The 24179-nt window shown below is 34.5% G+C and overlaps 3 protein-coding genes across 25 annotated transcripts; 2 read left to right on the forward strand and 1 right to left on the reverse strand.

Annotated features, from left to right (window-relative positions):
- Positions 1–983: 983 nt before the first annotated feature.
- LOC146943314 (elongation factor 1-gamma-like) lies at positions 984–3743 on the forward strand. The gene is made up of 7 exons (XM_085747751.1): positions 984–1073; positions 1157–1309; positions 1396–1456; positions 1552–1601; positions 2038–2139; positions 2629–3127; positions 3332–3743. Exons 1-7 carry the CDS (start codon positions 1062–1064, stop codon positions 3709–3711), a joined length of 1257 nt encoding a protein of 418 aa, XP_085603877.1. The 5' UTR covers positions 984–1061; the 3' UTR covers positions 3712–3743.
- A 7398-nt stretch (positions 3744–11141) lies between these two features.
- LOC146943315 (RNA-binding KH domain-containing protein) lies at positions 11142–15181 on the reverse strand. 23 transcript variants are annotated; one of them, XM_085747773.1, is made up of 8 exons: positions 15089–15181; positions 14587–14794; positions 14229–14454; positions 12586–12720; positions 12377–12493; positions 11806–11949; positions 11552–11715; positions 11142–11470 (listed from the first exon to the last, which is right to left on the reverse strand). In XM_085747773.1, the coding sequence occupies exons 2-7, from the start codon at positions 14772–14774 to the stop codon at positions 11557–11559; spliced, it is 969 nt and encodes a 322-aa protein (XP_085603899.1). In that variant the 5' UTR covers positions 14775–14794; positions 15089–15181; the 3' UTR covers positions 11142–11470; positions 11552–11556. The 23 variants fall into 23 exon arrangements, with proteins under 23 accessions (XP_085603899.1, XP_085603889.1, XP_085603900.1 ...); XM_085747763.1 differs by having other exon boundaries at positions 12377–12496; XM_085747774.1 differs by having other exon boundaries at positions 14587–14800.
- A 1830-nt stretch (positions 15182–17011) lies between these two features.
- Positions 17012–22333, forward strand: LOC146943316 (regulator of nonsense transcripts UPF3-like). Its single transcript, XM_085747776.1, has 10 exons — positions 17012–17366; positions 17447–17834; positions 17930–18043; positions 18846–18978; positions 19246–19319; positions 19980–20406; positions 20621–20716; positions 20811–20935; positions 21017–21068; positions 21627–22333. The coding sequence occupies exons 1-9, from the start codon at positions 17236–17238 to the stop codon at positions 21053–21055; spliced, it is 1527 nt and encodes a 508-aa protein (XP_085603902.1). The 5' UTR covers positions 17012–17235; the 3' UTR covers positions 21056–21068; positions 21627–22333.
- Positions 22334–24179: the final 1846 nt, after the last annotated feature.

The raw sequence follows: 24179 nt of genomic DNA on the forward strand, positions 1-24179 counted from the left end.
GATGCGTTATTAGCTGAGTTACGTGCTATCCAGATAGGTCTTGATTTTTGTAGTAAAGAAGGTTATGTCAACATTATTTGTGAGAGTGATTGTTTGGAAGCAGTTGTCCTGATTATTGATGGTCATGATCATACCTTTCACACTTATGCTACTGACATCCTTCATATTAGAGATGTTTTACATGAAAATGGAAATACAACATTGGTGCATGTTCTTAGGGAACAAAACATGTGTGCAGATTTTATGGCTAAGGAAGGATCACATGGAAGGTGCTTTGCTCATTGGAACTGCCCTCCGCTTGGCATGGAATCTCTCATCCTGAGAGATAAACTTAGAACTTAATTTCGTCTCTCTTTTTTCTTTTTCTTTTTGCCTCGTTACATTGTAACACTACCAAAAAAAAAAAAAAAGATTATCGTATTACATACCCAAAGAGTAGTGATATTTGAACAACCATTTGATACAATTTTTGGTGACAACCTCTTTTTTCTCTCTTTTCATTAATTAAAAACAATGGAGAGAGAAAAAGGAAGAGAGAGAATAAGAGGATAATGTGAGTATAAGAGAGAAAGTTGATAAAAAGTTGTCACAAAGTGGTTGTACAAATATCATTTCTCATACCCAAATCATAATCATTGTTATGCCTAAGTTGATTCGATCCAAAGTGAAAGAATTAAAATGAAACGTGTTGAATTAATTTGATCATGGGATTTTGGTGTATTGATAAACACCTATTTAACGCCACTTTCTTTTTAGAACCACAACATTTTATCAACGAAACTTGTAAAAAGTCAAATAAAATGATATTTTTGTTTAAAAGTCAAATAAAATGAAATAAAAAAGAAGGAAGAAGATTAAGTGAGTGGAAATGTGAATAGTGGGTGGGCTTATGAAGGATGGGCCGAATGGAATGAGAGTACCCGACCCGGTATAGGGTTTAGAGTGAGTTGAGTATATTAGAAAACCTAGTTTCATTCTCACTCAGCTCTCGTCTCTCTCTTCGTTATTCCTTTCGCTTTCCGATCAGATCTCAAACGAGAGAGAGCTGCGCGTTGGAAGCCATGGCGGCCTTGGTTAGTATACTCACTCTTTGTTCTTCGTTTTCTATTTTCAATTACCACTACTTGTTGTTGATTATTATGATTTTACAATTTAGATCCTTCACGCTCCCAACAACGGAAACAAAAATGTTTACAAAACTCTGATTGCTGCTGAATATGTTGGTGTTCAAGTTCAATTGACTCCTGATTTTCAGATGGGTGTTTCCAACAAAACCCCTCAATTTATCAACATGAACCCTATTGGAAAGGTAGGTATTGTTTATTATTCTTTCTTTCATTATATAATCAATTTCTATCTAAATTATTATTATTATTCCTTCTTTCTTTCTTTCAGGTTCCGGTCTTGGAAACTCCTGATGGTCCTGTCTTTGAGAGTAATGCCATTGCTCGCTATGGTATGCTGCTTTTTTCACTTTACTTGATGTTACATTATCTCTCTTTTTTTTTTTTTTTGTTCATTTACTCATTCTTGTAACTTACTTTCCTGCAGTTGCCCGATTGGGTCACAACAATTTGTTTGGATCATCTCTTATTGATCAGGTAACTTACATGAATACCATATAATAATAAAACAAAGGCCGTGTGGTCTCTTGGTTTTCAATTCTAAATTAACTGTTACTACATTCAAATATTTTTATATTTAATTTATTAAGTGAAAAAAACTGTTTTCAAGTAATTTTGCCAGAAAAGATTCTAGTTTAGATGAAATCTTAAATCCACACTTACTTTTTCTCTGATTACTATTGCAATTGAAAAAAAAAACTGTTTTCATATGAAACTTAATTAAATTTACAGAAGTATCCTTTTTGATATTTATTGGGAAAATTCAACCAACCAACTGCCAAGATTAAATCTATTTTAATTGGTTGAAGCATCCCTTGTATGTGGTTTATATATAGAGGGTAAATTTGCAAAGGACCAAAAGATTGCATATCCCTGTGTTCTCATGGAAGTTATTTGAATTTTGTTGTTTCAGGCCCACATTGACCAGTGGATTGATTTTTCTTCTCTGGAGATTGATGCCAATATCATGAAGTTGTACCTGCCAAGACTTGGATATGCCGCCTACTTTCCTCCAGTAAGTTGTGTGCCATGTTGTTTTTTTTTTTTTTTTTTTCAATATTAATTTGTTTTTTATCTTGTTTGAAGTTTCTAGTCCTGAGTATTGATAGCAATTATATAATATTTGAGTTGGCCTCAATTATTCACAAATGTTTTCTGAAATCAATTAGTTTGGTTACCAACAATCCATGTATCTCTTCTAACATCTCAGATGGTACACTGTTATTATTCGAGTCTTTGCAATACAAACTTTCCCTTTTTTGAAATTTGTGTCTAAATGAAGGACTGGTAAATCAATTACTCAAAGTGTTTTTGCAATACCAACTCCCCCCTTTTGAAAATATTCAGCAAGTGCTTTTTGAAATCATTTAGTTTGATCATTAACAATCAATGTATCTCTTTTAACATCTCAGTTGGTACATGTTTATTATTTGCGTTTTTACAATACCAACTCTTCCCCTTTTACTGAATATTTTCCCTTTTTGAAATTTGTGTCTGAATAAAGGTAGAGGAGAATGCAATTTCTTCGCTCAAGAGAGCACTTGAGGCATTGAACACTCATCTTGCTCACAATACCTACTTGGTCGGGCATTCTGTTACCCTTGCTGACATTATAACAACATCCAACTTGTATATTGGTTTCGCTAAACTCTTGGTTAAAAGCTTCACCTCAGAGTTTCCTCATGTTGAGAGATACTTTTGGACCTTGGTCAACCAGCCCAATTTCCGCAAGATATTAGGCCAGGTTAAGCAGACTGAGGCTATGCCACCTATTCCATCTGCTAAGCAGCAGCCTAAGGAGTCTAAGCCCAAAACCAAAGATGAACCAAAGAAAGTGGCTAAATCAGAGCCCGAAAAGCCCAAAGTAGAAGTTGAAGAGGAGGCACCCAAGCCCAAACCCAAGAATCCTCTTGACCTTCTTCCTCCAAGTAAGATGATTTTGGATGACTGGAAAAGACTCTACTCTAACACCAAGAGGAACTTCCGTGAGGTCGCAATCAAAGGTATTGTGGTCACATTCCTGTAGTTTCTTTTTTTTTTCAAGCTTTTGTAGCTTCTAGGATTATGATTGTAGCTTATATCCTTTGGAAATATACTATTCTCTGTTTTTGGAAACTTGATTCTTTTTATCATGACTGTACTGTATCAAAGAATGTCAAAATTTGTTAATGAGATTCAATGATCTAATTCCTGTGTTTGATTTGCAGGATTCTGGGACATGTATGATCCAGAGGGATACTCTCTCTGGTTCTGTGATTACAAATACAATGATGAGAACACTGTTTCTTTTGTGACCCTGAACAAGGTTGGGGGATTTCTGCAGAGGATGGATCTGGCTCGCAAGTATGCTTTTGGAAAGATGCTTATAATTGGATCAGAGCCTCCATTTAAGGTGAAGGGGTTGTGGCTTTTCCGTGGACAAGAGATTCCAAAATTTATCATGGATGAATGCTATGACATGGAGCTCTATGAGTGGACCAAGGTTGACATCTCTGATGAAGTTCAGAAAGAGCGTGCCAGTCAGATGATTGAAGATGCTGAACCATTTGAGGGAGAGGCTCTTTTGGATGCCAAGTGCTTTAAGTGAAAACTAGTTCCAGGAGTGTGGTTTTGTCATAACTTTTTGGTAGAGTTCTGTTTTTTATCCTATTTTCTGCTATAGTGATGAAGGTCTGATACTTTGTGATTTTATCAACGCTGAAATTTAAATGCTTTGTGGTAGCTTAATTTTGATGGTAACAAACCAGAGTTACAAATTCTATATTTCTCTTTCGGCTTAGGCATGTATGAAATTTTGTTTGATTCTCTGAACGAGGGTGTGTTTATCATAGAAAAAAGGGTTAAATATGTTTTTGGTCCCTATAAAATTGCGACCTTCTAAGTTTAGTCCTTACTTAATTTTTATAGTTTTTTTAATCCCTACAAAAAAAAATTTACTTATAATTTTAGTCCCTGCTAAAATTAATTTTGTTTAATTATCCTTAAACTCTTAAATTTTTTAACGATTCTTTTTATATAAGTTTAGAACACTATAAAAGGTTCATTTACTAAAATCTATAATTTTTTAACATGAAATAAATTAAATATGAATTTTTTAAAACGACAAAAGTTTAAGATATAAGTAATAAAAATATGGACGTAGAAATCAAATTTTTGCGATATTTTTTTCGGAGGACCTTTTAATAGCGTTTTTAATATGCCTGTAAAAAAATTGTTGAAAAACTTAAGAGTTTAAGCATAAATTAAACAAATTTGGATTGAGTAAGGACTAATATTGAGTGCAGAAATTTTTTGCAGGGACTAAAAATGCTATTAAAATTAAGTAAGGACTAAACTTACAAGGTTGCAATTTTGTAGGGACCAAAAACATAATTAACCCTAGAAAAAATGTCGAAATGATGTTTAGGACTTGCAAGTTTCGTACTTTCTTTTACTTCGAAATGATATTGGGACTTGCAAGGTCCGTACTTTTATTCTTCTTTTTTCATTTTCATTTTTGGATTTTTTTTTTATCCTTTTAAAAAAAAGCATTTATTTGACAAGTAAAGCAAATACTCTATTTTTGTCTTCAAATTTGTAGAATAGAAGAGAAATTTTTGTCTTTGCATATAGCCATCAAATAAGGATTAAAATTGAATAAACTTCGTGTAGGAATTATAGTCATACTCTTTCTTTATCAAGTGGTTTAGTTAGCTAATAATCAATTAAGGCGTCCAAATCAACTACTCTAGAAATACTATGATATCTTTCAAAAAAAAAAACTATGATACGTTAATCAAATTTACTATTAAATTTGTGTTATATATAAGTACTTCTTCAGGTCTCAAATGTAAGAAATAAAAAAAAAAAGCGCACATATTAAGAAAGTGGATTGAACACATTTAAGTCATTATAAAAAGTATTATTTTTCTAATTTTACCCCTGTCTTGGAGTAGTAAAGACATTAATGAAGTGGTTTTAATGAGGGTAAACTTGGAATAGTGACATTTAATAGGTTCATTTTACTATACTTTTTCTTATATTTGAGACCATCAATTTTATTTTTTGTTTCTTACATTTGAGACCGGAGGGAGTATGTGTTATAAATTTCCTCAAAAAAAGTATGTGTTATAAATGAATAGGCATTAATTTTTTTTTTTTAAATTTGTACTCTTTGAGCAATCAAAACGGTAGTAGTAATAAAGATTTTTTTATTTTTTTTGCACAAAAGAAGGCAAAAGCCCATAAGGAAACAAAAACTAAACAATTAAATGAACATTCCTAGTCACGCAAGCTCTATAAATGTCATCAAAGAGGAGACCATTGAGCTCACTAGGGGGTCTCCAAAACAACAAAAGCCCAAAAAATCCGTGGTAAGACTGAAATTAACAAGTCAATCAGCACTTCTATTGTTTTCTCGTCAAGTATGATGAATCTCAACGTGCCAACTACGGTCCAACATATTTTTAACGTGGCAATGCTTGGAAAACATGGTTAGAAGTTTCAAACTGACACCACTTGTCTTGTGACTCGTCTATTTAAAGGTGCATTATTTTTCTAATAGCGGTTTCCTGGGTCCTTGACTCGGTGCCAACCCCAGTTATGTGTTGTGAAGTATCTTTAGTGCTAAAATGGTGGTGTCATAGGGTGCTAGATGGCGATTTGGTTCTAGCGCTAATATGCCTTTGGCACACCATGGCTCAAAGACGGGCTTTCACTAACAACCGACCGCCCTATATACATGTCACGGTTCAGGATATCATTGAACCAACAACTAAGGTATGGAAATCTTCTTTAATATACACTATTTGATCAAAATACTGCCCAACTTATTTTGAATACCCCTCTCCAACCTTTTGTCCGAGAAGATAAATTAATTTGAAAAGCCGAAAAGATTGGTAATTATTCTGTCTGTATTGCATATAGAATTTGCGTGAGTGAAATTACAGATAATTGCACTTGATTGAATGCACATCCATTGTTGAAGTTTGTTAGAGATCAAACCAGAGGCTCTGGATAGCAGTTTGTTGGAACAAGTTTGTTATTTTGGAAGAAGAATAAGAAGAAGGATTAGAGAGAAAGGAGAGAATTGCACTTGATTGAAAGGATCAAAATTTTATTGATTTCAATGTTATGAGATACATCATAAAAACTGCTTTATATAGCAGATATAACAACAAACTATCTCAACAACTTTATGCAAGTAACAGTAGAAAAACTAACTAACTACTAGTTTAACTAACTCAATCTAACCAACATTGAATTACTCTATAATAGTCGAATGTACAACATTATTTACATAATATATCACCATTCTTGATGATGATGATGATGATGAATTGGAGTGAGATCCTGAAATGTATGGAAAAGGTAAAAGAGCCGATTGGAGATGACATGAAAAAAATAAGAATATTTTAAGTGGTTGCATATGGGAAGAAGGCAAAAGTGGCATCAAAAGATTTGAAATTGAAAATAATTAGATCCCCGCTGAGTTTCCTTCTTGCTTACTTTTCTTCTTCACTTCTCATTCTAGGTTGCTTCTTCTTCCCTTTTCAATGATGATGATGATGATGATGATGATGATGCTGAATTGGAGTGAGATCCTGAAATGTATGGAAAAGGTAAAAGAGCCGATTGGAGATGACATGAAAAAAATAAGAATATTTTAAGTGGTTGCATATGGGAAGAAGCCAAAAGTGGCATCAAAAGATTTGAAATTGAAAATAATTAGATCCCCGCTGAGTTTCCTTCTTGCTTACTCTTCTTCTTCACTTCTCATTCTAGGTTGCTTCTTCTTCCCTTTCCAATTTATTTATTTTTGCGATTTCTTCATTCCAAATAATATTTATGAGATTATTAACATGGAATGCTTTTTATTGTGGATGTCTTGCATATTTATTTACAACACCTTCTCCTAATGCTACAAACAGTTGTAACTTATATTAATTATGCGTGTTACAATCTACATGGTTTTGTGATAAAGGCTCAAAGCAGCATAGTTTTGAAAACCGGACCGGAACGGCCGGTCGGACCGGTCGAACCGTGAACCAGTGGGGTGTCCGGTTTGAATTGCTTATTAGATCGGTTATGCAGTCAAACCGGCGTGAACCGGTATGACTCGGTCAAAACCGCTGAAAACCGGTGAACCGGCGGTTTTTCCGAATTGATCCGGTTTGATGTATAAGAAGATTTTTAATCAAGTAAATTTATTAAAAAATGGCAGCGGTGGGATTCGAACACGCCACAGTCATATACAAGAATTCAATCTTACCAACACGCCACAAGTACCCTTTGTGAATATAATTCATATAAAATGTATATGTACAATGTTGGAACAAAATGTGTTTAACAATAAACCTTTGAGAGTTTTGATGATAACAAGGTATTAAAAATTGTCAATTGAACCAGCTAATATTTGTTCAAGTGTACAGGACCATAGTCAAAAATTTACATCATATATGGATTCTGAAGAACAAAAGAGAGCTTAGAAATCAACAAAGTGGAAGCTTAAAGCGTCTGAAGAGAAATGCTCCTGAAGACAAAAGTGCTCCTGAAGACAAAGTGCTCCTGAAGATGATGACGTCATCAGAAGCTGAAGTTCATCAGAAGCAACTTCATCAGAAGCAGAAAATCACCAGAAGCTGAAGATTCAAGATTTAATACTTCAAAAGCTGTTCAATAGATTCGAAAGCAATGCAGAAGACTGGGAATACAAATCAACGGTCATTTTGAAGAGATTTGAAGGCATTGGAGGCTTATTTTCAAAAAGCGTTGACAAAGTACAACTGTACGAAGTGTACAACCACTATCTCCACTACTCTGCAGTGTCCACACTACAAGACAAGAAAACAGCTCTGAAATACAGCTCTGCCTGCAACAATGTTCCTTCACAATGGGAATGGATTTCAAATTGGTTCTTCATAGGACATCAACCATATCAGGCAAAAGATCATTGGTGATTGATCAAAGCTTCAAACGACTGTGCTGGCAATTTCACAACGTCTCTTTCACACCTCTATATAAAGGAGTGAAGACTTAGAGAATGGCATCAGACTCAACTACAATTTACAAGTGCCAAAACTCTGCTGAAATCGATCTGCTTTCAAAAGTTCACTTAGAATTTCTGTTTTCAAGTTCATATCTTAGAAATTCTAGAGTCTTAAGAGTCTGTATCTGATTTGTATTGTGAGCACCTCTGATTGTATATCAAGTGTTCAACCTCAAACATTTTTCATTGTAATTCTGTTTGATTAGAAGTCTCCTGCAGTTGTGCTTGAGCATTAGAAGTCTCTTGATTGTGTTCAGCAGCATAGGAAGTCTCTTGCTTGTGTGCTTGAGCAATTTGAAGTGTCTTGCTAAGTTTAGCAGTGAGCAGTTGTAATTTGACATTACATTTTAGTTAACTCTCCTTGGAAGTGCAAGGGGGACATGACTACTTTCGGTTTGTGGAAGGAGGCTGTATAATTGCTTTGTGTCTTTCTTCTCTTCTCTCTCTCTGTTTTTATCCGCTGCATCTTAGTTTTGAATCCCACTTCAGAAGCAGTCTCATTTTGCTTCTGATCAGTGTGTTTCAACTTAGGAGAAACGAAGAAATTTTAAAACACAATTCAACCCCACCTTCTTGTGTTTTTCTCACCTTCATACAATGCATTTAATTTTAAATTAAAATCAAGGCCAGCTTAAAGTGTGAACCGTTGAAATGCTGGGTAAAAGAAATAGCCCAGATATTTTCATTAAATACATACAGTCATACGTTTTTTTTTTGGCTTAATTACCTTTTTTGTCCTCTAACTATTTAATTGGTATCGGTTTGGTCCTCTAACTAAAATTTGATTTATTTTAGTCCTTTACCTTTCTCTTTTGAATTATTTTGGTCCCTTAACTTTCTCACCGTTACTACATTTGGTCTTTTCTGTTAGTTTTTGGTCCCTTAACTTTTCTGTTACTATATTGTTGGTCCTCTAACTTTATTTATTAGTATCATTTTGGTCATATACCTGATTAATTATTATGATTAAATAGTGACTGATATTATTAGTAACTGTTATGATTCATATGTATGTGTGAAACAGGAGATCTGGTACCCACATAACACAAACCCTAACGTTTATTTGAATAAAACTAACAGAAAGGACTAATGTAGTAACTGTGAGAAACTTAGAGGACCGAAATAAATCAAATTTTAGTTAGAAGACCAAACCGATACCAATTAAATAGTTAAAGGACAAAAAAGGTAATTAAGCCTTTTTTTTTTAAAGAATAGTCATGCATAAACATATATAATCATATTTTGTTTTTTATTGGCATTTTCTTGATTAAAAAATATAATCATATTTTATTTAAAAGGAATTTAAACACAAATTTTTTTATAATATAAAAATATCCTTAAATAAGAGCATTTAATACTTACTAATAAACAAGCATATAATGCAAAATATGTTTCTAAATATTTTTACTTTTTTTTCTTTATGTTTTCTTTAAGAAAATTATAAGTGTCAAAATTTTTAGAGACCGAGTCACGGTTTAATATAATTTAATACCAATATAATTTTTTATATAGACCGAGTTATATGTCAGAGTCATTCAGGTCAATCCGGTTTAGTTATGCGGTTCGACCATTGACTCAGTGGTTCGACCAATGAACCAGTGACCCAGTAACCTTACCGAGTCGATCACCGATCCGATTTTTAAAACTATGCAAAGCAGTGCTTCTATGATTCTTCTTATTGTCTTAATTGTGGTTGTGCTATTGTCTTCGATATCATTTTTACTTTTTAAGTTGTAGCGTAAGAAGAAAAGGGAAGACCAATATGCTCGTCTTTTGAAATTGTTTCAAGAGGATGATGAGTTAGGGTGAGCTTGAGCTTGGCCTCAACACTATTTCTACTTGTATTCTATTCTATTTCATTTCATTCCATCATTATTAATTCATTCTTGCATCTTTTACACTCAACAAATTTTCATTTCTAATAATTATACATATATCGATTCTCTTTATCATCATTTCTATTCCCGGTCCCCTGTTAGGATTCTGTAATATTACTACAATCCTCATTTTTTCCTTATGCTGTATGATGCCAAAACTAACTTCTCATAATTCAATTCAATATACACTTTTGTTTTGTCGTGATACTTAATTACTCTATCTTCCTAACTATTGTAATGTCAAGTTAGTCCCTCATTTTCAGTATAATTCTAAATTCATACTTGATTTTTTTAAGGCAAGTGCATTCAACACAATTTGAAAGTCTCACGTGAATGTCACCTAATAAAAGTGTGATTGTTGAAAAGAGTTAGTAAATGCTTCTAACACTATTTGATACTAGTTATTGAATTTGCAAAACGCTTTGTCAAGTTGCTCCAGTGTCTTAGTCTATTAGTTAACAGAATTAAAAGGCACTGATACTTGCTCATAAATCCAATCACAATATCCATACACTCCTGGATTCTCACCCGTGAGAATGTAACTAACTGGAGGGAGTCCAGTGCTGATCTACACCTTTATTTTATTTTTTAACAACCTGAAATGCCTCTAATAAAAAAATAACGAATGACCCAGATTTCAGCATCTATATCAAAAGAGCACAGTGTAAGCATTATCAATTACCTAACTAGAACAGTGATTATTTGACACTAATTCTTTGGCGGCACACGTTCTTTAATGGAAGTTACATCAAGGAAATAAAAATGTGGAGCGGTTCAAGGTAACATTTTTTAACGTAAAAAAAATATGCACTAAATGTTCCATCATAATATTGCAGGCATTTTGCAACCAAACAACTCCTAGTCTGCTAGTTATGAATAGTAAGCTGCTCTCCTGCAAAGTTAGTGATAATATAGAATAAATAATACCAGTAGCATCTTGAATTTAGCATTAACAATGAAAATATAGCAAGATCATCATTCAAAAGGATTGCCTTCATCGCTGTTTTTTCTTTTCTTTTCTTTTCATATTCCACAATCAAATTCCGGTACATAAAACTACCACGATGGTCACTTGCAAACTCGAAATAATGAAATGAAATGAAATGACAATCATTAAACAATGTCAACATTATTGATGTCACAATACAATCAAAGCCACTACTACATTTGTTTATTTAGCTTGAGAGTCAATACCATGCATATTTAGATATACACATGTAAGAAATTTAATAATTGACAATGCAATTTTTATAAAAAAAAAAAAAAAGTAAAAAAAAAAAAAGGTATCAAACTAGAAGTATGCTACTAGGGAGCAACCGCAACTTAGTTAAGACTGTACTATAACTTAGCAATACGACAGTCAATATTCTAGCGGTTAATACAGCAAAGAATAGACATCAAAACAAAACAGAGAAATTAAGCGGATAAACCATCGACCAGCCCTGCAGAAAGGCCACCATAAATTCTAAATCAGATGGTCATAATCTAGCTTGGGAAAAACGTAAGATTGACTGTTAACATACTGGGGTCATCTTCCTGTCTTGGCACGTTTCATTCCATTACTATTGAAAGGTGACATACTTGGACTCATACTAGGGCTCATGCTTGGACTTTCCTCCCTCAAAGTACCATTGATCATAGCTAACTCCCTCAATTGCTGCTTCTTGTAGTGATCAAGTGATTCATCCTGCCAGGTTACCAAGTGTTAGAAAGACTAGCCCTAAAAAAGGGAGAGGTGCAGTTAATTAAAGCAATCAGATGTGAAAATAATCTATACCACAGGCTTCAAAAGATTTTCTAGTACTGCCACAGCATGGTCCAAGCGGGAATTGATTATATCCTCAGGAAACTCTGCCTCCACCAACAAGTGCAATGGCTCTTTAAGGTGCTCATAACCAGGTTTATCTTTAAGCTTCTCTTCCTATATTAATGAAAATTAGGAAAGGTGAAATACATCAGGAAAAATGAGGCGGTGTGAAGCTCCATTCATATGAGAAATAAAAAAGCAGCAGGATGGGGAATAAAATGCAAAATACCAAGTTGAAAGATGTAACAACTTGAAGAATTGCCTAAATTTATTTAGTCAATATTAAGAAAAATAGTGTGCTTTGTGTTCATCGTATCACTTTGTGCAAGTCAATGGCTAGAAATTTACAGAAATTTACTGAAATTAGCACTATATAATTCTTCAAATTGAAGGAGAAACCTAAATGTAGCAATTGCAAGGTAAAAGGTGCCAACAATAAATCCACCACGGAACTGAAGGACACTACAATGGTAAGAGCTTTATGGAATCAAGTTCCCCTTTTTATAGTTCTTTAGAGTGCATACTTAAATACAAGTTTTACCTTAATCGAATCCTTCACAGAGCCACAGCCTCTGATGTAAACCCTACATTCTGTCATGGCTTCCACTCTTTTCAACGAGTTCCCGCGAGGTCCCAGAATTCGACCAACAAAATTATACTGCTGTGATATGAGTAAAAAAAAAAAAAAACTATTACATTGAGAAGATAAACAGATATGATTCGGAGTGAAAAAACACGGTTTGGACTTACATTTGGATATTTGTCGACAGGGACATCAAGCCTGATAACTCTCTTCACTATAGGAGTCGTCGGAACTCCTTGTGGCCCATGCCAACCCACTGGAGATGCTTGAAAGGATCCCATTCTTTGGATATTCCCATTGTCCTGCATAGGGAACATTGGTATTGTATAAAACTCCCCGTCTATAAACAGAAGTTGTGATCAAAACTCAACCTCTCTTGCCATCAATTTTCCTCACAATGCAATAGTTTTTTTTTATCACGCCTGGTATATTGCCCATGTGTGAGAAGGGGGATGTATTGGATTAGGATTCTAAGGGATTTTAAAAGACTTTTTAATTATGAAAAAGACTTGTGGTATTCAATCAAGACTCTTTGCAATTTAAAAAAAGTCTTGTGGTATTCAATCAAGATTCTTTGTCATTTTAAAAAAGTCTTGAGGTATTCAATCAAGACTTTTCATCACTTAAAAAAAGTCTCATGGTATTCAAAATCATTCAAATTTCAAAGGATTGTTTAATAAATTAGATTTTGATGGATTTTGTGAGATTGTCTAGTGAAATTTTAACAAAAAAAAGTCTTTCATGAAGACATAAGATTTCTTGTGATTGTTTTTCTTTAAAAGTTTTTACTATCTCTTTCTTATCCCTTATTCCTTCTCTCTTCTCCCTTCCCTCTCTCATCTCTTTTCTCCCTCCTCTCTCTCTCCCTTCTCTCTTCGTCTCTCTCTTCTCCCTTCTCTCTCTCTCTCTCCTCTCTTTTCTCCCCTCTCTCTCTCTCTCTCTCTCTCTCTCTCTCTCTCTAACTCCTCTATTTTCTCCCTTCTCTCCTTCCTCTCTTCCCCCTCTCTCTATCTCTCATAAAAATAAAATAAAAAATAAGAGCATGTATTCAAAATATTATGATAGAGAGTGTGTTGTAATTATTTCTTTTCAATGAGTCCTTAAAATTCATAAAATCTTTTGAAATCTTATAAATCCATAAAATCCTTTAAAATCTTATGATGTAAATCCATTGAAATCCAAATTGAAAATCCTGATTGTCTTTTAAAATCATGAAAGTCATTAAAATCCTACAAAATCTTTTAAAATCTTTGAGACTTTTTTAAGCAAAAATTGTCCTTCAAAATCCTAATCCAATACATATGTTAAGACACTCACAATTTCAATGCCCCAAAGAGCCAAAGTCTAGCAACAAATAGCTACAAGAACATTAAGACTGCCTAAAATAGACCCACAATGGGTTTGGCCCTTTCGTGACCTTGCCATTACAGGATCTTTATAGCACTAGGTTTCCGTAGGATTACAGAGCTATTTAGGAAGCATATAGACTTGTTTTAAGGAAGTTAAGATATATAGCATTTTCCTCCAAGACTTGTTCAGAACTTAAGATCAAGAAGGCAGGTCTAAAACCTAAGATCAATTTTGAAAAATGGTAATTGAAGTGCTGAGTTCCTAGTTCTTCTAAGCGCAACACAGCATACTTCTAGTATCCTGGATGTTTTTTGGTGATGAAATGTCCTACAAAAACAAGTTACACTTGTGCATTCTGATGCTTCTCATACAGATCCTTAGAAGACCTGCATCACTGCTTCGTATACGGGCCATTTTTAATGCTTGAGTGAATAATAATTAAGAGTGTGCAATGCATTACCTCTCTATGGGGCCAGTCGAAATCCATAGGCCTGGTGATAGGATGTTGAGGTAAGGGGGGCCTAAAAGGAGTAGTAGAAGAGTCAGGATGGTCATGTTCCATAATAAAGCCGCTGGCACCGGATGAGATACGTCTGATTTCCTGAGTTAAGAGTCGGGTAGATTGTGGGAGAACTTGCAAAAAGGGTCCCAACTTTTGTCTCTCAGCCAAGAGTTCGGCCAAATATCTAAAAATGATTGATTGAATGATTAATGATTAATAATAATAATAATAATAATAATAATAATAATAATAATAATAATAATAATAATAATAATAAAATGATGGGAAAGTAAGGAGAGGAGAAAAATTAAAGTACCTTTCGCGATCGGAGAACCTGATAGGAGAAGGAGGGAGTCCATGTCCATGTCCATGTCCATGACCATGTGGGGGATGAGGAGGAGGAGGAGGAGCGGGAGCAGGAGCATGAGGAGGGAATTGGAAATAACTACCATTATTATTATTATTATTATTATTATTCCCAGATTGGGGGATCCACTCTCCCATCTTCTATCCTTCTTCTTCTTCTTCTTCTTCTTCTTCTTCTTCTTCTTCTGCAATCAATCAATCTATCAATCTCCAAAAACCCTAGTTAAGTACTAAGTAGGACCCACGCACACACCATTCATTCATTCATTCAGAATTTCAGATACTACTACTCACTTTTAGTTACTTACAATACAACCTATTATTATTATTATTATTATTTATTAAACAAGGATCGAATTCGAACAAAGGTATAGAAATTGAAAATGACAACAACGATGATAAGATTAGATAGAGAGAAATAACGATAAAAAAGGTTGATTTAGTTTACTTACAGAGAAGAGAAGTGAGTGAGTGAAGGTGAGCCACGACACCAGAGTCAATCACCACGCCACACTGCCAAACTCCACACGCAGCGAAGCCAAGAGAACCCCAACTGCTGCGACGCCTCCCTTTTATATTTTTTCTTTTTCTTTTTCTTTTTCTATTTTATTTAATTAATTATAATTATTCACACTTTCATTGCATTCTAAGGCTCTGCCAAATCATCGTGTCTGGTCTAATCAAATCGGATGAATAAAGTCGGTTGGGTTGGCTGACTTGGGTCCATTACTCTGATTGAAGTGGATACACATGAGTCGGTTCGGTTCATGATTATTAGGCCAAAGATTAACAATTCCTATATATATATATATATGTAGACCTAATTGTGTGTTTGACTCGAGAAAACCCCCCGATTTCTCAAGACCCCTCAAACTCCCCAAGACACCCTCTCATTAATAACTCCCAGGTTGTTCGCGGGCTAAGTCTTAATCCCTTGGTTTCAAGAGGTACAATCCGATCAACCTGGATATAACATAACAACAAAGTTCAGTTTTCTCATGAGTTTTTGAAGAAAGCTCCCTCTAAAAATCACATCTTAACACATCAAAACACATTTTTTTATTTCAACCGTTGATTTGTATTCATTTATGCTCGTTTATACTCGTTTTACTAACAATTAAATGCTAATTTTTCATGTCGTAGTATTTATGTTTTTTTCTCAGCAAGTAGTTCCTATTAATGTTATTTATCGGTGCATTGTCTCATAAATTTGGTTGAATGTGTTGTAACACTTTGGTTGGATGTGGTGTCAAGTGTTGAGTGTGTTTAAGTGTTTTAGGGTTGATTACGCTTGAGTGTTGAATGTGTTTGAGTGATTGAATGTGTAATGCATAGGTTTTGTATTATGCAGTTATGTGTTTTAGACGTATCAGATCCTAACTCCCGATTTCAGATTGGTACTTATCCCGCAAGAGGTTTGGTGCTTAATTCCTAAAATACAATGATTTGGAGTTAGTATCTGATATGGACGATTTTTAATATTTGAGTGGATGATATTTGTCATCTCGTTACTCATTCCTTTTTTCATTCAACCTTCTTCTCCTCTATCTCTTAATCTCATAATCATCTATACCAAGATATATGTCATCTATATTTTTATTTTTCTCCCTTTTTAATTTTTAGGTTAAATCTATTTTCTTCAAATAATTATGGCAAAAGTAACACTCGAGATTACTTTTTGAGTTTTCCATTTATTCTCACTCAGTTTTGAGTGTCAAAATATATTATTTTGAAAAATATTAATGATAACTCAACTCGCATTGTTGACACCGTAAATAAATTGTTGGTAGATTGATTAGGTGCAAATTCAAATGTAATGGTTGATATGATAGTTTGACTCCGTTTCCCTCAAAGTGGTTGGTTGAGACCACTCACATGGTTTATTACACTTTGTTCAACAAACAACTCTTTTGCCTTTGACATTTGTATATGTATTCAAGATGAATTTACTTTTTTTTTTTGAAGGGTCAAGATGAATTTACTTGTTTACTAAGATTAAACCTTTTGATTTGAACATTTGCTTGAGGTGAGCATTGGGTTGGGTAGTGCTATAACCTTCTTGATAAGAAATGATCAAGATTGATTGATTAAGCTTAAAAGTCTATCAAAATAAATGTTTAAGGTAAGATATATTCACGGAGGGAGTATATGCAAACACATTGACGCTTAAGTTTGTAATAGAGTAAAAATAATGAAAATGGTTAGATGGAAAAAATTACGAACCTTATTTTTTAAGAAAGAAAAAAAAAAAAAAAAGAGTACTTGGAATTTTCCCGATACAAGATAAAAAAGGTGAAAGTGTAAAGAAGCAAAAAAGAGGAAAGGAAGGGCAAAACGCAAAGCGTATATGCTATGGTATTTATTGAATTGAATTTAATAGACTGAAAGAAGTACAGTGGCACGCACGAAATAGAAAGTAGAAACGGGTGTTCTTGTGTCTGTCTGTCTGTGGTTATGGCAAGTTGGGTGAAATTAGGGCACACAATTTGAATTTGAATTTAATTTATTTATCAATTGATTGATTGATTGATATCCTCTTGTCTTCCTCAAACAAAATTGAGATGTGATCCAATTGAATAGAATCCGATAATTGAATTGAATGGATCGTACGAAGGTTGTGATTCGGCACTTGCCTCCAACAATTACAAAAGACTCTCTTTTGCCTTTAATTGACTCTTCCTTCGCTGGCCGTTACAATTGGTTCTCTTTCCATCCTCCCAAAATCACCAGGTACGTCTTACTTTTCTTACTAATTCTATTCAATTCAATTCAATTCTATTCAATTTTCTTACTTTCTTTCATTCATTCAGCCACAAGCATGCATTCTCTAGAGCTTACATTGACTTCAATACCCCCGATGACGTTATAGATTTTGCTCACTTCTTCAATGGTCACGTCTTTCTCAATGAAAGAGGAACACATTTCAAAGTCACTGTTGAATATGCTCCTTCACAGCGTGTTCCAAACCACTCTTCTAAAAAGCAAAAGCAGCCCAAGGACGCTCGTGATGGAACCATATTTAAAGATCCCGACTATCTCCAATTTCTTCAACAAATTGCCAAGCCTGTTGACAATCTCCCTAGTGCCGAGATACAGTTGGACAAAAGGGAATCTTCTGCTTCTGGGAAAGATATTCCTATAGTCACACCACTCATGGACTTTGTGCGCCACAAAAGAGCTACCAACAATGGACCCAGGGTAATTAATTTTTACTATCATCTCAAACAATCACAAGTGTCATTGCTATAGAGCCTCTGAACATGTTTGTTTGAGTGTCACTGATATCTGTGCAGAGATCATTGTCTAATGGAAAAGTGACCAGAACAACTGCCACAACATCAAATGGAAGCTCTAGTTCTGCCCCATCAAGACGTGGTTACACAAAGAATAGAGTTTCCACCACAATGGTATTATGCATTTATGCTTGTACCTTTAAATATATTTCCTTCACGACTTTACAAAGAAAAAGACTTTTTGGTTACTGTTGCAAATAATCACACTAACTTTTTATAGCTGGGATGAATAATTTTGTTTATTTACCTGATTTTTCAATTAAATATTGCTTGGCTGGAAAAGATTTTCAATTTATGGTTCTTAGGAGAAATCAAGTACTAGTAGTCTAGAATCGAAAGATATAAATTAATTTCTATTGGGTGTACAAGGTTTCTTTCTGAAGATAATATCGTGATCCTTTGATTATACTCGATAGCTCTAGTAGTAAGAAAATCATATATTTTATTTTAGGAAAATGCTAACAAGTTGCCCTGCGGCATTTGTTAAGGAACCAAATATAGTATAACTATCTTCGGACTTCTGTAATCAACCTCTTAAAAGTATAAAAAAATACTCTTTTCAATACAAAATTTTCTTTTTTTGTTTCCTTAACAAGTGCCCCACGGGAACTAGTTAGCATGACGATTTATTTTAAAACTAGCTTACCCTTTTGTTTCAACTTTGCATTTTGCTCTACTTACGATGCTAGACTTCAGAATCTTCCAAGCAATTTTTTCATAGCAAAGGAAAGTTAGACAGACATAGTTAATTACTAATAAAATCTTTTTGTCTAAACTTTTAGAATAATGGAAACAACATGAGTATTTGATACTTCTCTGGTCGCAATTGCTTGCACATATCCATACGAAGCAACAACACTTGGTTCTTACTCTTTTGTGTTTTAACATGTCAAACTTTTGCTTTTCTGGTGAACAGTATGTTGCAAGGGACCCAGGGAAAAGTTCAACAGTAAAAGACAAATCAACTTATATTTTGGTTCCCAGGCAAGGTGATCAAAATCCTTCAAATATAGCTTCTTCAGATGGAAACCAAACTTTTGATGAGAATGGTGAGGTTGATATTTTGTTCAACTTTTCATGTGCAAATTTTTCTCTGTTCTCTTTGGGTTTTATTTTTGGTTTGTAGTCAACATTTAATTAAATGTAACTTCCGATATTAATATCTCTCACCTTTTGGTGCCCCCTCCCTTTGATGTTGTTTAGAAGTGGCTCTCATTCTCTAAAGATTCTGATATGTTAGTATTCTATTATTGAAGTAACTGCTTGTTTTTATATTAGCTATGGGAATTTTCTTACCACCTTCTCCATCATTTCAGGAACTGCTGGAAGTAATGATTCTGGGAAGAAGAAGTTACTGCTTCTTAAAGGGAATGAAAGAGAAACAATTACTGTAAGCTTCTGATTGGTATCTTCATAATTCTGCTCTGTTTATGTGTGGCATGTGTTGCAAAAGGATTGACATAAGTTGCAGAATACTCCCTTTCCTGTTGAAGGCCAGCATGTGCCAATAAACAGCCTGACTTAGGTTGAATGTAAAGTTGTTGATTGTTCTTATTCTGATTGGAAGCAACTTGAATTTATTCATTTAGGCAAACTCTTTTTTAATAAACAGGCAAATTTCAATCTTGAAATTCTTGTATTAATACGTGTAATTGCTGATAAACTAAGGTTGTAATTTCATCTTACTCCTGTTAAGAATGTAAACCAGAGATCAAAGGCTAAATATGTTTCTGACGAGTCTTGCATACACATCAATGAGCTTTACAAACCACTAGTAAAAATGTGAATTGAAGATATAATGATACAATAGATTTCATAGGTCAAATGATACTTCTTACCAAAGTGACTGTCAGGATTTGTTTCCTATAATCTAATGCTCTGTTGCTGCTTGATTTCTGACATATGATGAATCAGTAATGCATTATAGATTCTGGTATGGATTGTGTTTTAGTACATTGCTAGTCCTTGTTGGATTCATACGTCAGGCTCACATTTTTACTGCAGCTCTTTTACGAGTGTATTTTGCTTTTGTTTGTTTCTTATTATGCAGGTATCTGACTCAGATAGCATGTCACAACATCATACATCTTCAACTAAAACAATTCTCAGCTCTACAGCTCTTAAACAGAATCAGCGGCATGAAGGTAGTGGAAGGATTATCAAAAGCATACTCACAAACAAGGATTTTCGACAAAGTCAGTCTTCCAGGGCCCATTCTGAGCGGCAGATCCAAACATCTAATCTAGAAAGAGAAAAACAATCCACTCGCCCTGTACATGTGCAATTGATTTTGAAGGGTACTGATGGTGCGCCAGAGAATAGGATTACTGTGCATGGTTTACATGTTTCTAGTGAAAGACAGGAGAGGCGTTTTAGACATAAAGATCGACCTGACCGTGGTGTTTGGACAAGTCGTTCCAATGGAGGTGGTGAATTTCTGTCATCCTCAGCTTCTTCACAAGTAGATCCTTTGGAAGGTACACGCTTTACTTTTTTTACTTTGCAATTGTGGGTTAATCCTCTTTGCTTATGTAAAGGGGGAAAGATTGAAAATCACTTTTGAACACTTATACAACTGAGTCCTGACAAATTAATGCGCAAAATATACTGTGTTGTTAAGTCTGTTACAGCCTTCTTACAGTTACATGTTCTTTACGAGTTGAAATTTTTATTGTATTGTATGCGAAACAGGAGGTCATACAAAGTTGAAACATGACACACCAAGTGCAAGAAGTGGGGAGGTAAAATCTCTTGGAAGTTTCCGTGCCAGTCATTCATCAGAAAATGGTTGGTTTTTGGCTTTGGAAAGCAGAATCTAAATATTTTTATGCTTACATTCAGGTGAATATATGTTTTAATTTCATTGCTCATGATTATTTAGGTTTCAGTAAGCATTTTGGTCGTCGTGGACCAATACATGGGGTGAAGGATGTTGATGGCTATTCGATTTCGAGTGAGGGGAAGCATCCTAGAAAATCTAGTACCTCTGCTTATGGTTCCAATGAGGTACCTAAATTTGATTTCTGCATTGTAACACTGCATATTCTTTTCTGGTTCAATAAATGATCAAATCTCTTTAAATTGCAGAAACAAGTTTGGGTCCAAAAAGCAAGTTCTGGGACCTAGAGTATTTAGATTGGTGAGACACATTCCTTTCATCAAGCCTTTAGTTTCATAGCTTAGAATGGTGCTTGTTGACGAGCCAATCTTAAATCTTAGATGATTGATTCTCTATGACGTTTTCAAATTTCTTAGTGCTGCATCATCATTCTAGGATATAATTATGACCATATGACTCTAGATCCAGCTATCATTGTTTTTTTGTGTATCTTACTGTCAACCAGTTTTCTCTATAATGTTATTATTAGTTCTTTTGATTTTTTTTAACCGTAAAATGCAATTTCACTTGCTTTTAATGAGGATATGGATGATGTTCTTTTGGCATGACTTTCTTTAATATATAGTCTAGTGATGTAGCTGCATATGATGTGGTGTATTCTATTTCTTTGTTCTTGTGCACGATGGCCCTTTACTTTGATGCCTTTCCGTAGAAGTTGTAACAGTATTTCAATAATTGCTTTATGTTTACAAAGTCAATATGGAAAATCTTTGTTTCATTCACATGCTCATTTAAATTTTAGCTTAATTTATTTTTCTTGTATTTACTGGTGCCAAAGTTGATGATTTTCCCATGCAGTGCTAAGCTTGCTGACATACAGTTTTGGAGCATGCATACATTTGCTAGCGGCCGGATTCTGTCTCTTTTTGGTTGACAGATTCTTATAATTGAAGGAGTTAGTGTGGTTAAAAGTTAAAACAATTCTTTTACAATACACGGGAGGAAAGTGCTGTTATGCTTTTGATTTGGCTTAAAATATATGGACATAACTTCATTGAAGATGGCTCCGAGTTAGAAAGAGAATTGAAAGTAGTGGAATCACATTGCGCGGTGTCTCATTTTCAAGTTACCTGTTTGAAGAATTATGGATAGATCGTAGTCTGACAAGTTGTCTGGCTTTATATCTTAAAGTAGTTTTAGTGTAAATATTCCTTCAATACATACAATCCCTTATTAGCTAAGGGTATTGGTATCCTTAGTTTTTATTTATACAGTCTCTTATTTTAGCTGTTTGCCAAATACAAGTCAACACTTGCTAATGATCCTATTCCTGGGTAATTTTCTAATTACACAGAACACTTCATCGATGATGTAGCAGGCTTGTGTCTTCGGTTTTTTTGTTGACAGTGAGGTTTCTTGTAGAGCTGAAATGCCTTAGATGGCGATATGGTGTGTTGTTATTGTGTGGATTTCAATTTTCTATAAAATATCAATGTACAGTATGGTGTTGCATATCTGAGCATAACAAAGCTTTTATATTATAATGTTTCTTGTTTCTTGATTAAGTTATCCACTGTGTGAAAGGCCAATCCTTCAAATTTATGATCAAAGTTAACTTTTGTACCATTTGTTCAATATGGCCTGCTGCTCTAATAGATGGAACATTTTAAACCATGATTATTTATACAATTTTATTTTTTTTAGAAGATCCTTTGAGCTGCTGGTTGGGGGGCATCTGCCTAAGATTATGAAGTGATTTGGATTTGGGGAACTATAACACTTGCCCACTTTCTTGCTTTAGTTGGTGCTTTATAAAGGAGCTTCGAAAGAGAAATTAGCTTTGAAAAAAAAAAAAAAGTAATCAGAAAACATCAAAAACAAAATAGCTTAATTTTTTTTAAAAAATTCTTAAAATTAGGCTCTAAATTATTGAACATTATTATTTATTTTTCTTCATAATCTATAAACAAGCAAAAATGCAGGAGCACCCGATGGAATATGTTCGAAAAGATTTTTTGTTTTCACAAACGAAAAACCTTTAGAGTTGTTGAGTAAAGCAGCACTGCCTTGTGCATAATTTTTCAAATAGAACTGAAGTTACTTGAATCTAAAATCCATCCATTTACAAAAAAAAATGTTATAATCCAGTGGTTCGAATTTGAGAACATTTTTAATGTGTAATTTCAGGTTCGGTCCCATATCACCGCACTTCGTCGAATGTTTATTTGAGTATGTGTTGGGTCAATAGCAAAATGAAAAGAAAAAAGTCGTAAATATTCATTTTATTTTTTTTGGTGAATTGAAAGAGAAAAAAAAAGGAAAAGAACAAAAAGACACACTAAGTGCCCAAAGAATCCCTAGACAGCTGGTCTAGGAGCCCAGAAGGTGGAGAGGACCATGTCGTGACACCCGTAGCGGAAGAATTTCCGTATTTTGCCAACCAATCAGCACTGAGATTGGCTTCTCGAAATATATGATGCAATACCAAATCTGGGGCATGGTCAATCAAACTGGTAATCCTTAGAAGTAACGAACTGTATTCATGAAACCCTAACTCATTTCTTCGAGTCAACAGCTGAAGAGCCTCTAGGCTATCTGATTCTATGATTGCTCTTGAATGCCCATGCTGAAGGAGAAGAGTGATACCATGATAAATTGCAAAAAGCTCCGCAAATAACACATCACCTTGACCATCATTGGAGGAGAACCCAGCAAGCCAATCACCTTTATCGTCCCGAATAAGACCACCAGCACCAATCCCTCCACGAGAGTTGCAACTTCCATCCACATTCAATTTCACAAGACCTGGTTGTGGAGGATCCCATCGCACATCCTTTCTAATCTTTGCATGTGTTCCATTGTCACGGAGATAATGATTTATATCCTCATGCAAAGTATGGATGAACCTAAGCACATCATACTTCTTCCATTGGTTGTCACCTAGGATCCTATGATTTCTCCATCTCCACACCCACCACAAAGCAGATAGAAAAGCTTGAGGAGGTTGGGATTGAAGACCTTCCCTTATCCAATCTTCAGACTTCGATGTTGAGAAGAAGTGTCGAGTATACCTTATAGGAACAGACTTCCATATCTCTTGAGCAAATTGACAATCCCTTAAGCAATGTAATACATCTTCATTAGCTAGAAAACAACTACCACAAAGAGCACTATATGTGAGATTGCACCTTCTTCGAACACTATTGACAAGAAGTGCTTCGTGGAGGAGGAGCCAAACAAAGTGTTGGATTTTTGCAGGTGCCTTAATTTTCCAAACCCAATTCCAATCATTTGTCATGTTCCAAGTTCGATTGCGAGCTAACAACCAATCATAGCCAGATTTACATGTATAAACCCTTGTTTTAGATGCATTCCATATCCACATATCGTGTTGCTCTTCCCTATAAGTAA

Source organism: Medicago sativa, chromosome 2 (genome assembly GCF_051527215.1).
Source record: "Medicago sativa cultivar Bolivia chromosome 2, Bolivia_mono, whole genome shotgun sequence".
In the NCBI taxonomy this organism is placed as follows: Eukaryota; Viridiplantae; Streptophyta; class Magnoliopsida; order Fabales; family Fabaceae; genus Medicago; species Medicago sativa.

Excerpts from the sequence above, each read along its gene's own strand:
- LOC146943314 (XM_085747751.1), top strand. Across the intron at positions 1,310-1,395 it reads ACATGAACCCTATTGGAAAG|GTTCCGGTCTTGGAAACTCC; the intron begins GTAGGTATTGTT and ends TCTTTCTTTCAG. Across the intron at positions 1,457-1,551 it reads TAATGCCATTGCTCGCTATG|TTGCCCGATTGGGTCACAAC; the intron begins GTATGCTGCTTT and ends ACTTTCCTGCAG.
- LOC146943316 (XM_085747776.1), top strand. The coding sequence starts at position 17,236 with ATGGATCGTACGAAGGTTGTGATTCGGCACTTGCCTCCAACAATTACA. Across the intron at positions 17,367-17,446 it reads CATCCTCCCAAAATCACCAG|CCACAAGCATGCATTCTCTA; the intron begins GTACGTCTTACT and ends TCATTCATTCAG. Across the intron at positions 18,044-18,845 it reads ATAGAGTTTCCACCACAATG|TATGTTGCAAGGGACCCAGG; the intron begins GTATTATGCATT and ends TCTGGTGAACAG.
- LOC146943315 (XM_085747763.1), bottom strand. The coding sequence starts at position 14,774 with ATGGGAGAGTGGATCCCCCAATCTGGGAATAATAATAATAATAATAAT. Across the intron at positions 12,497-12,585 it reads CTGTCGACAAATATCCAAAT|CAGTATAATTTTGTTGGTCG; the intron begins GTAAGTCCAAAC and ends CTCATATCACAG. Across the intron at positions 11,716-11,805 it reads AAAATCTTTTGAAGCCTGTG|GATGAATCACTTGATCACTA; the intron begins GTATAGATTATT and ends GTAACCTGGCAG.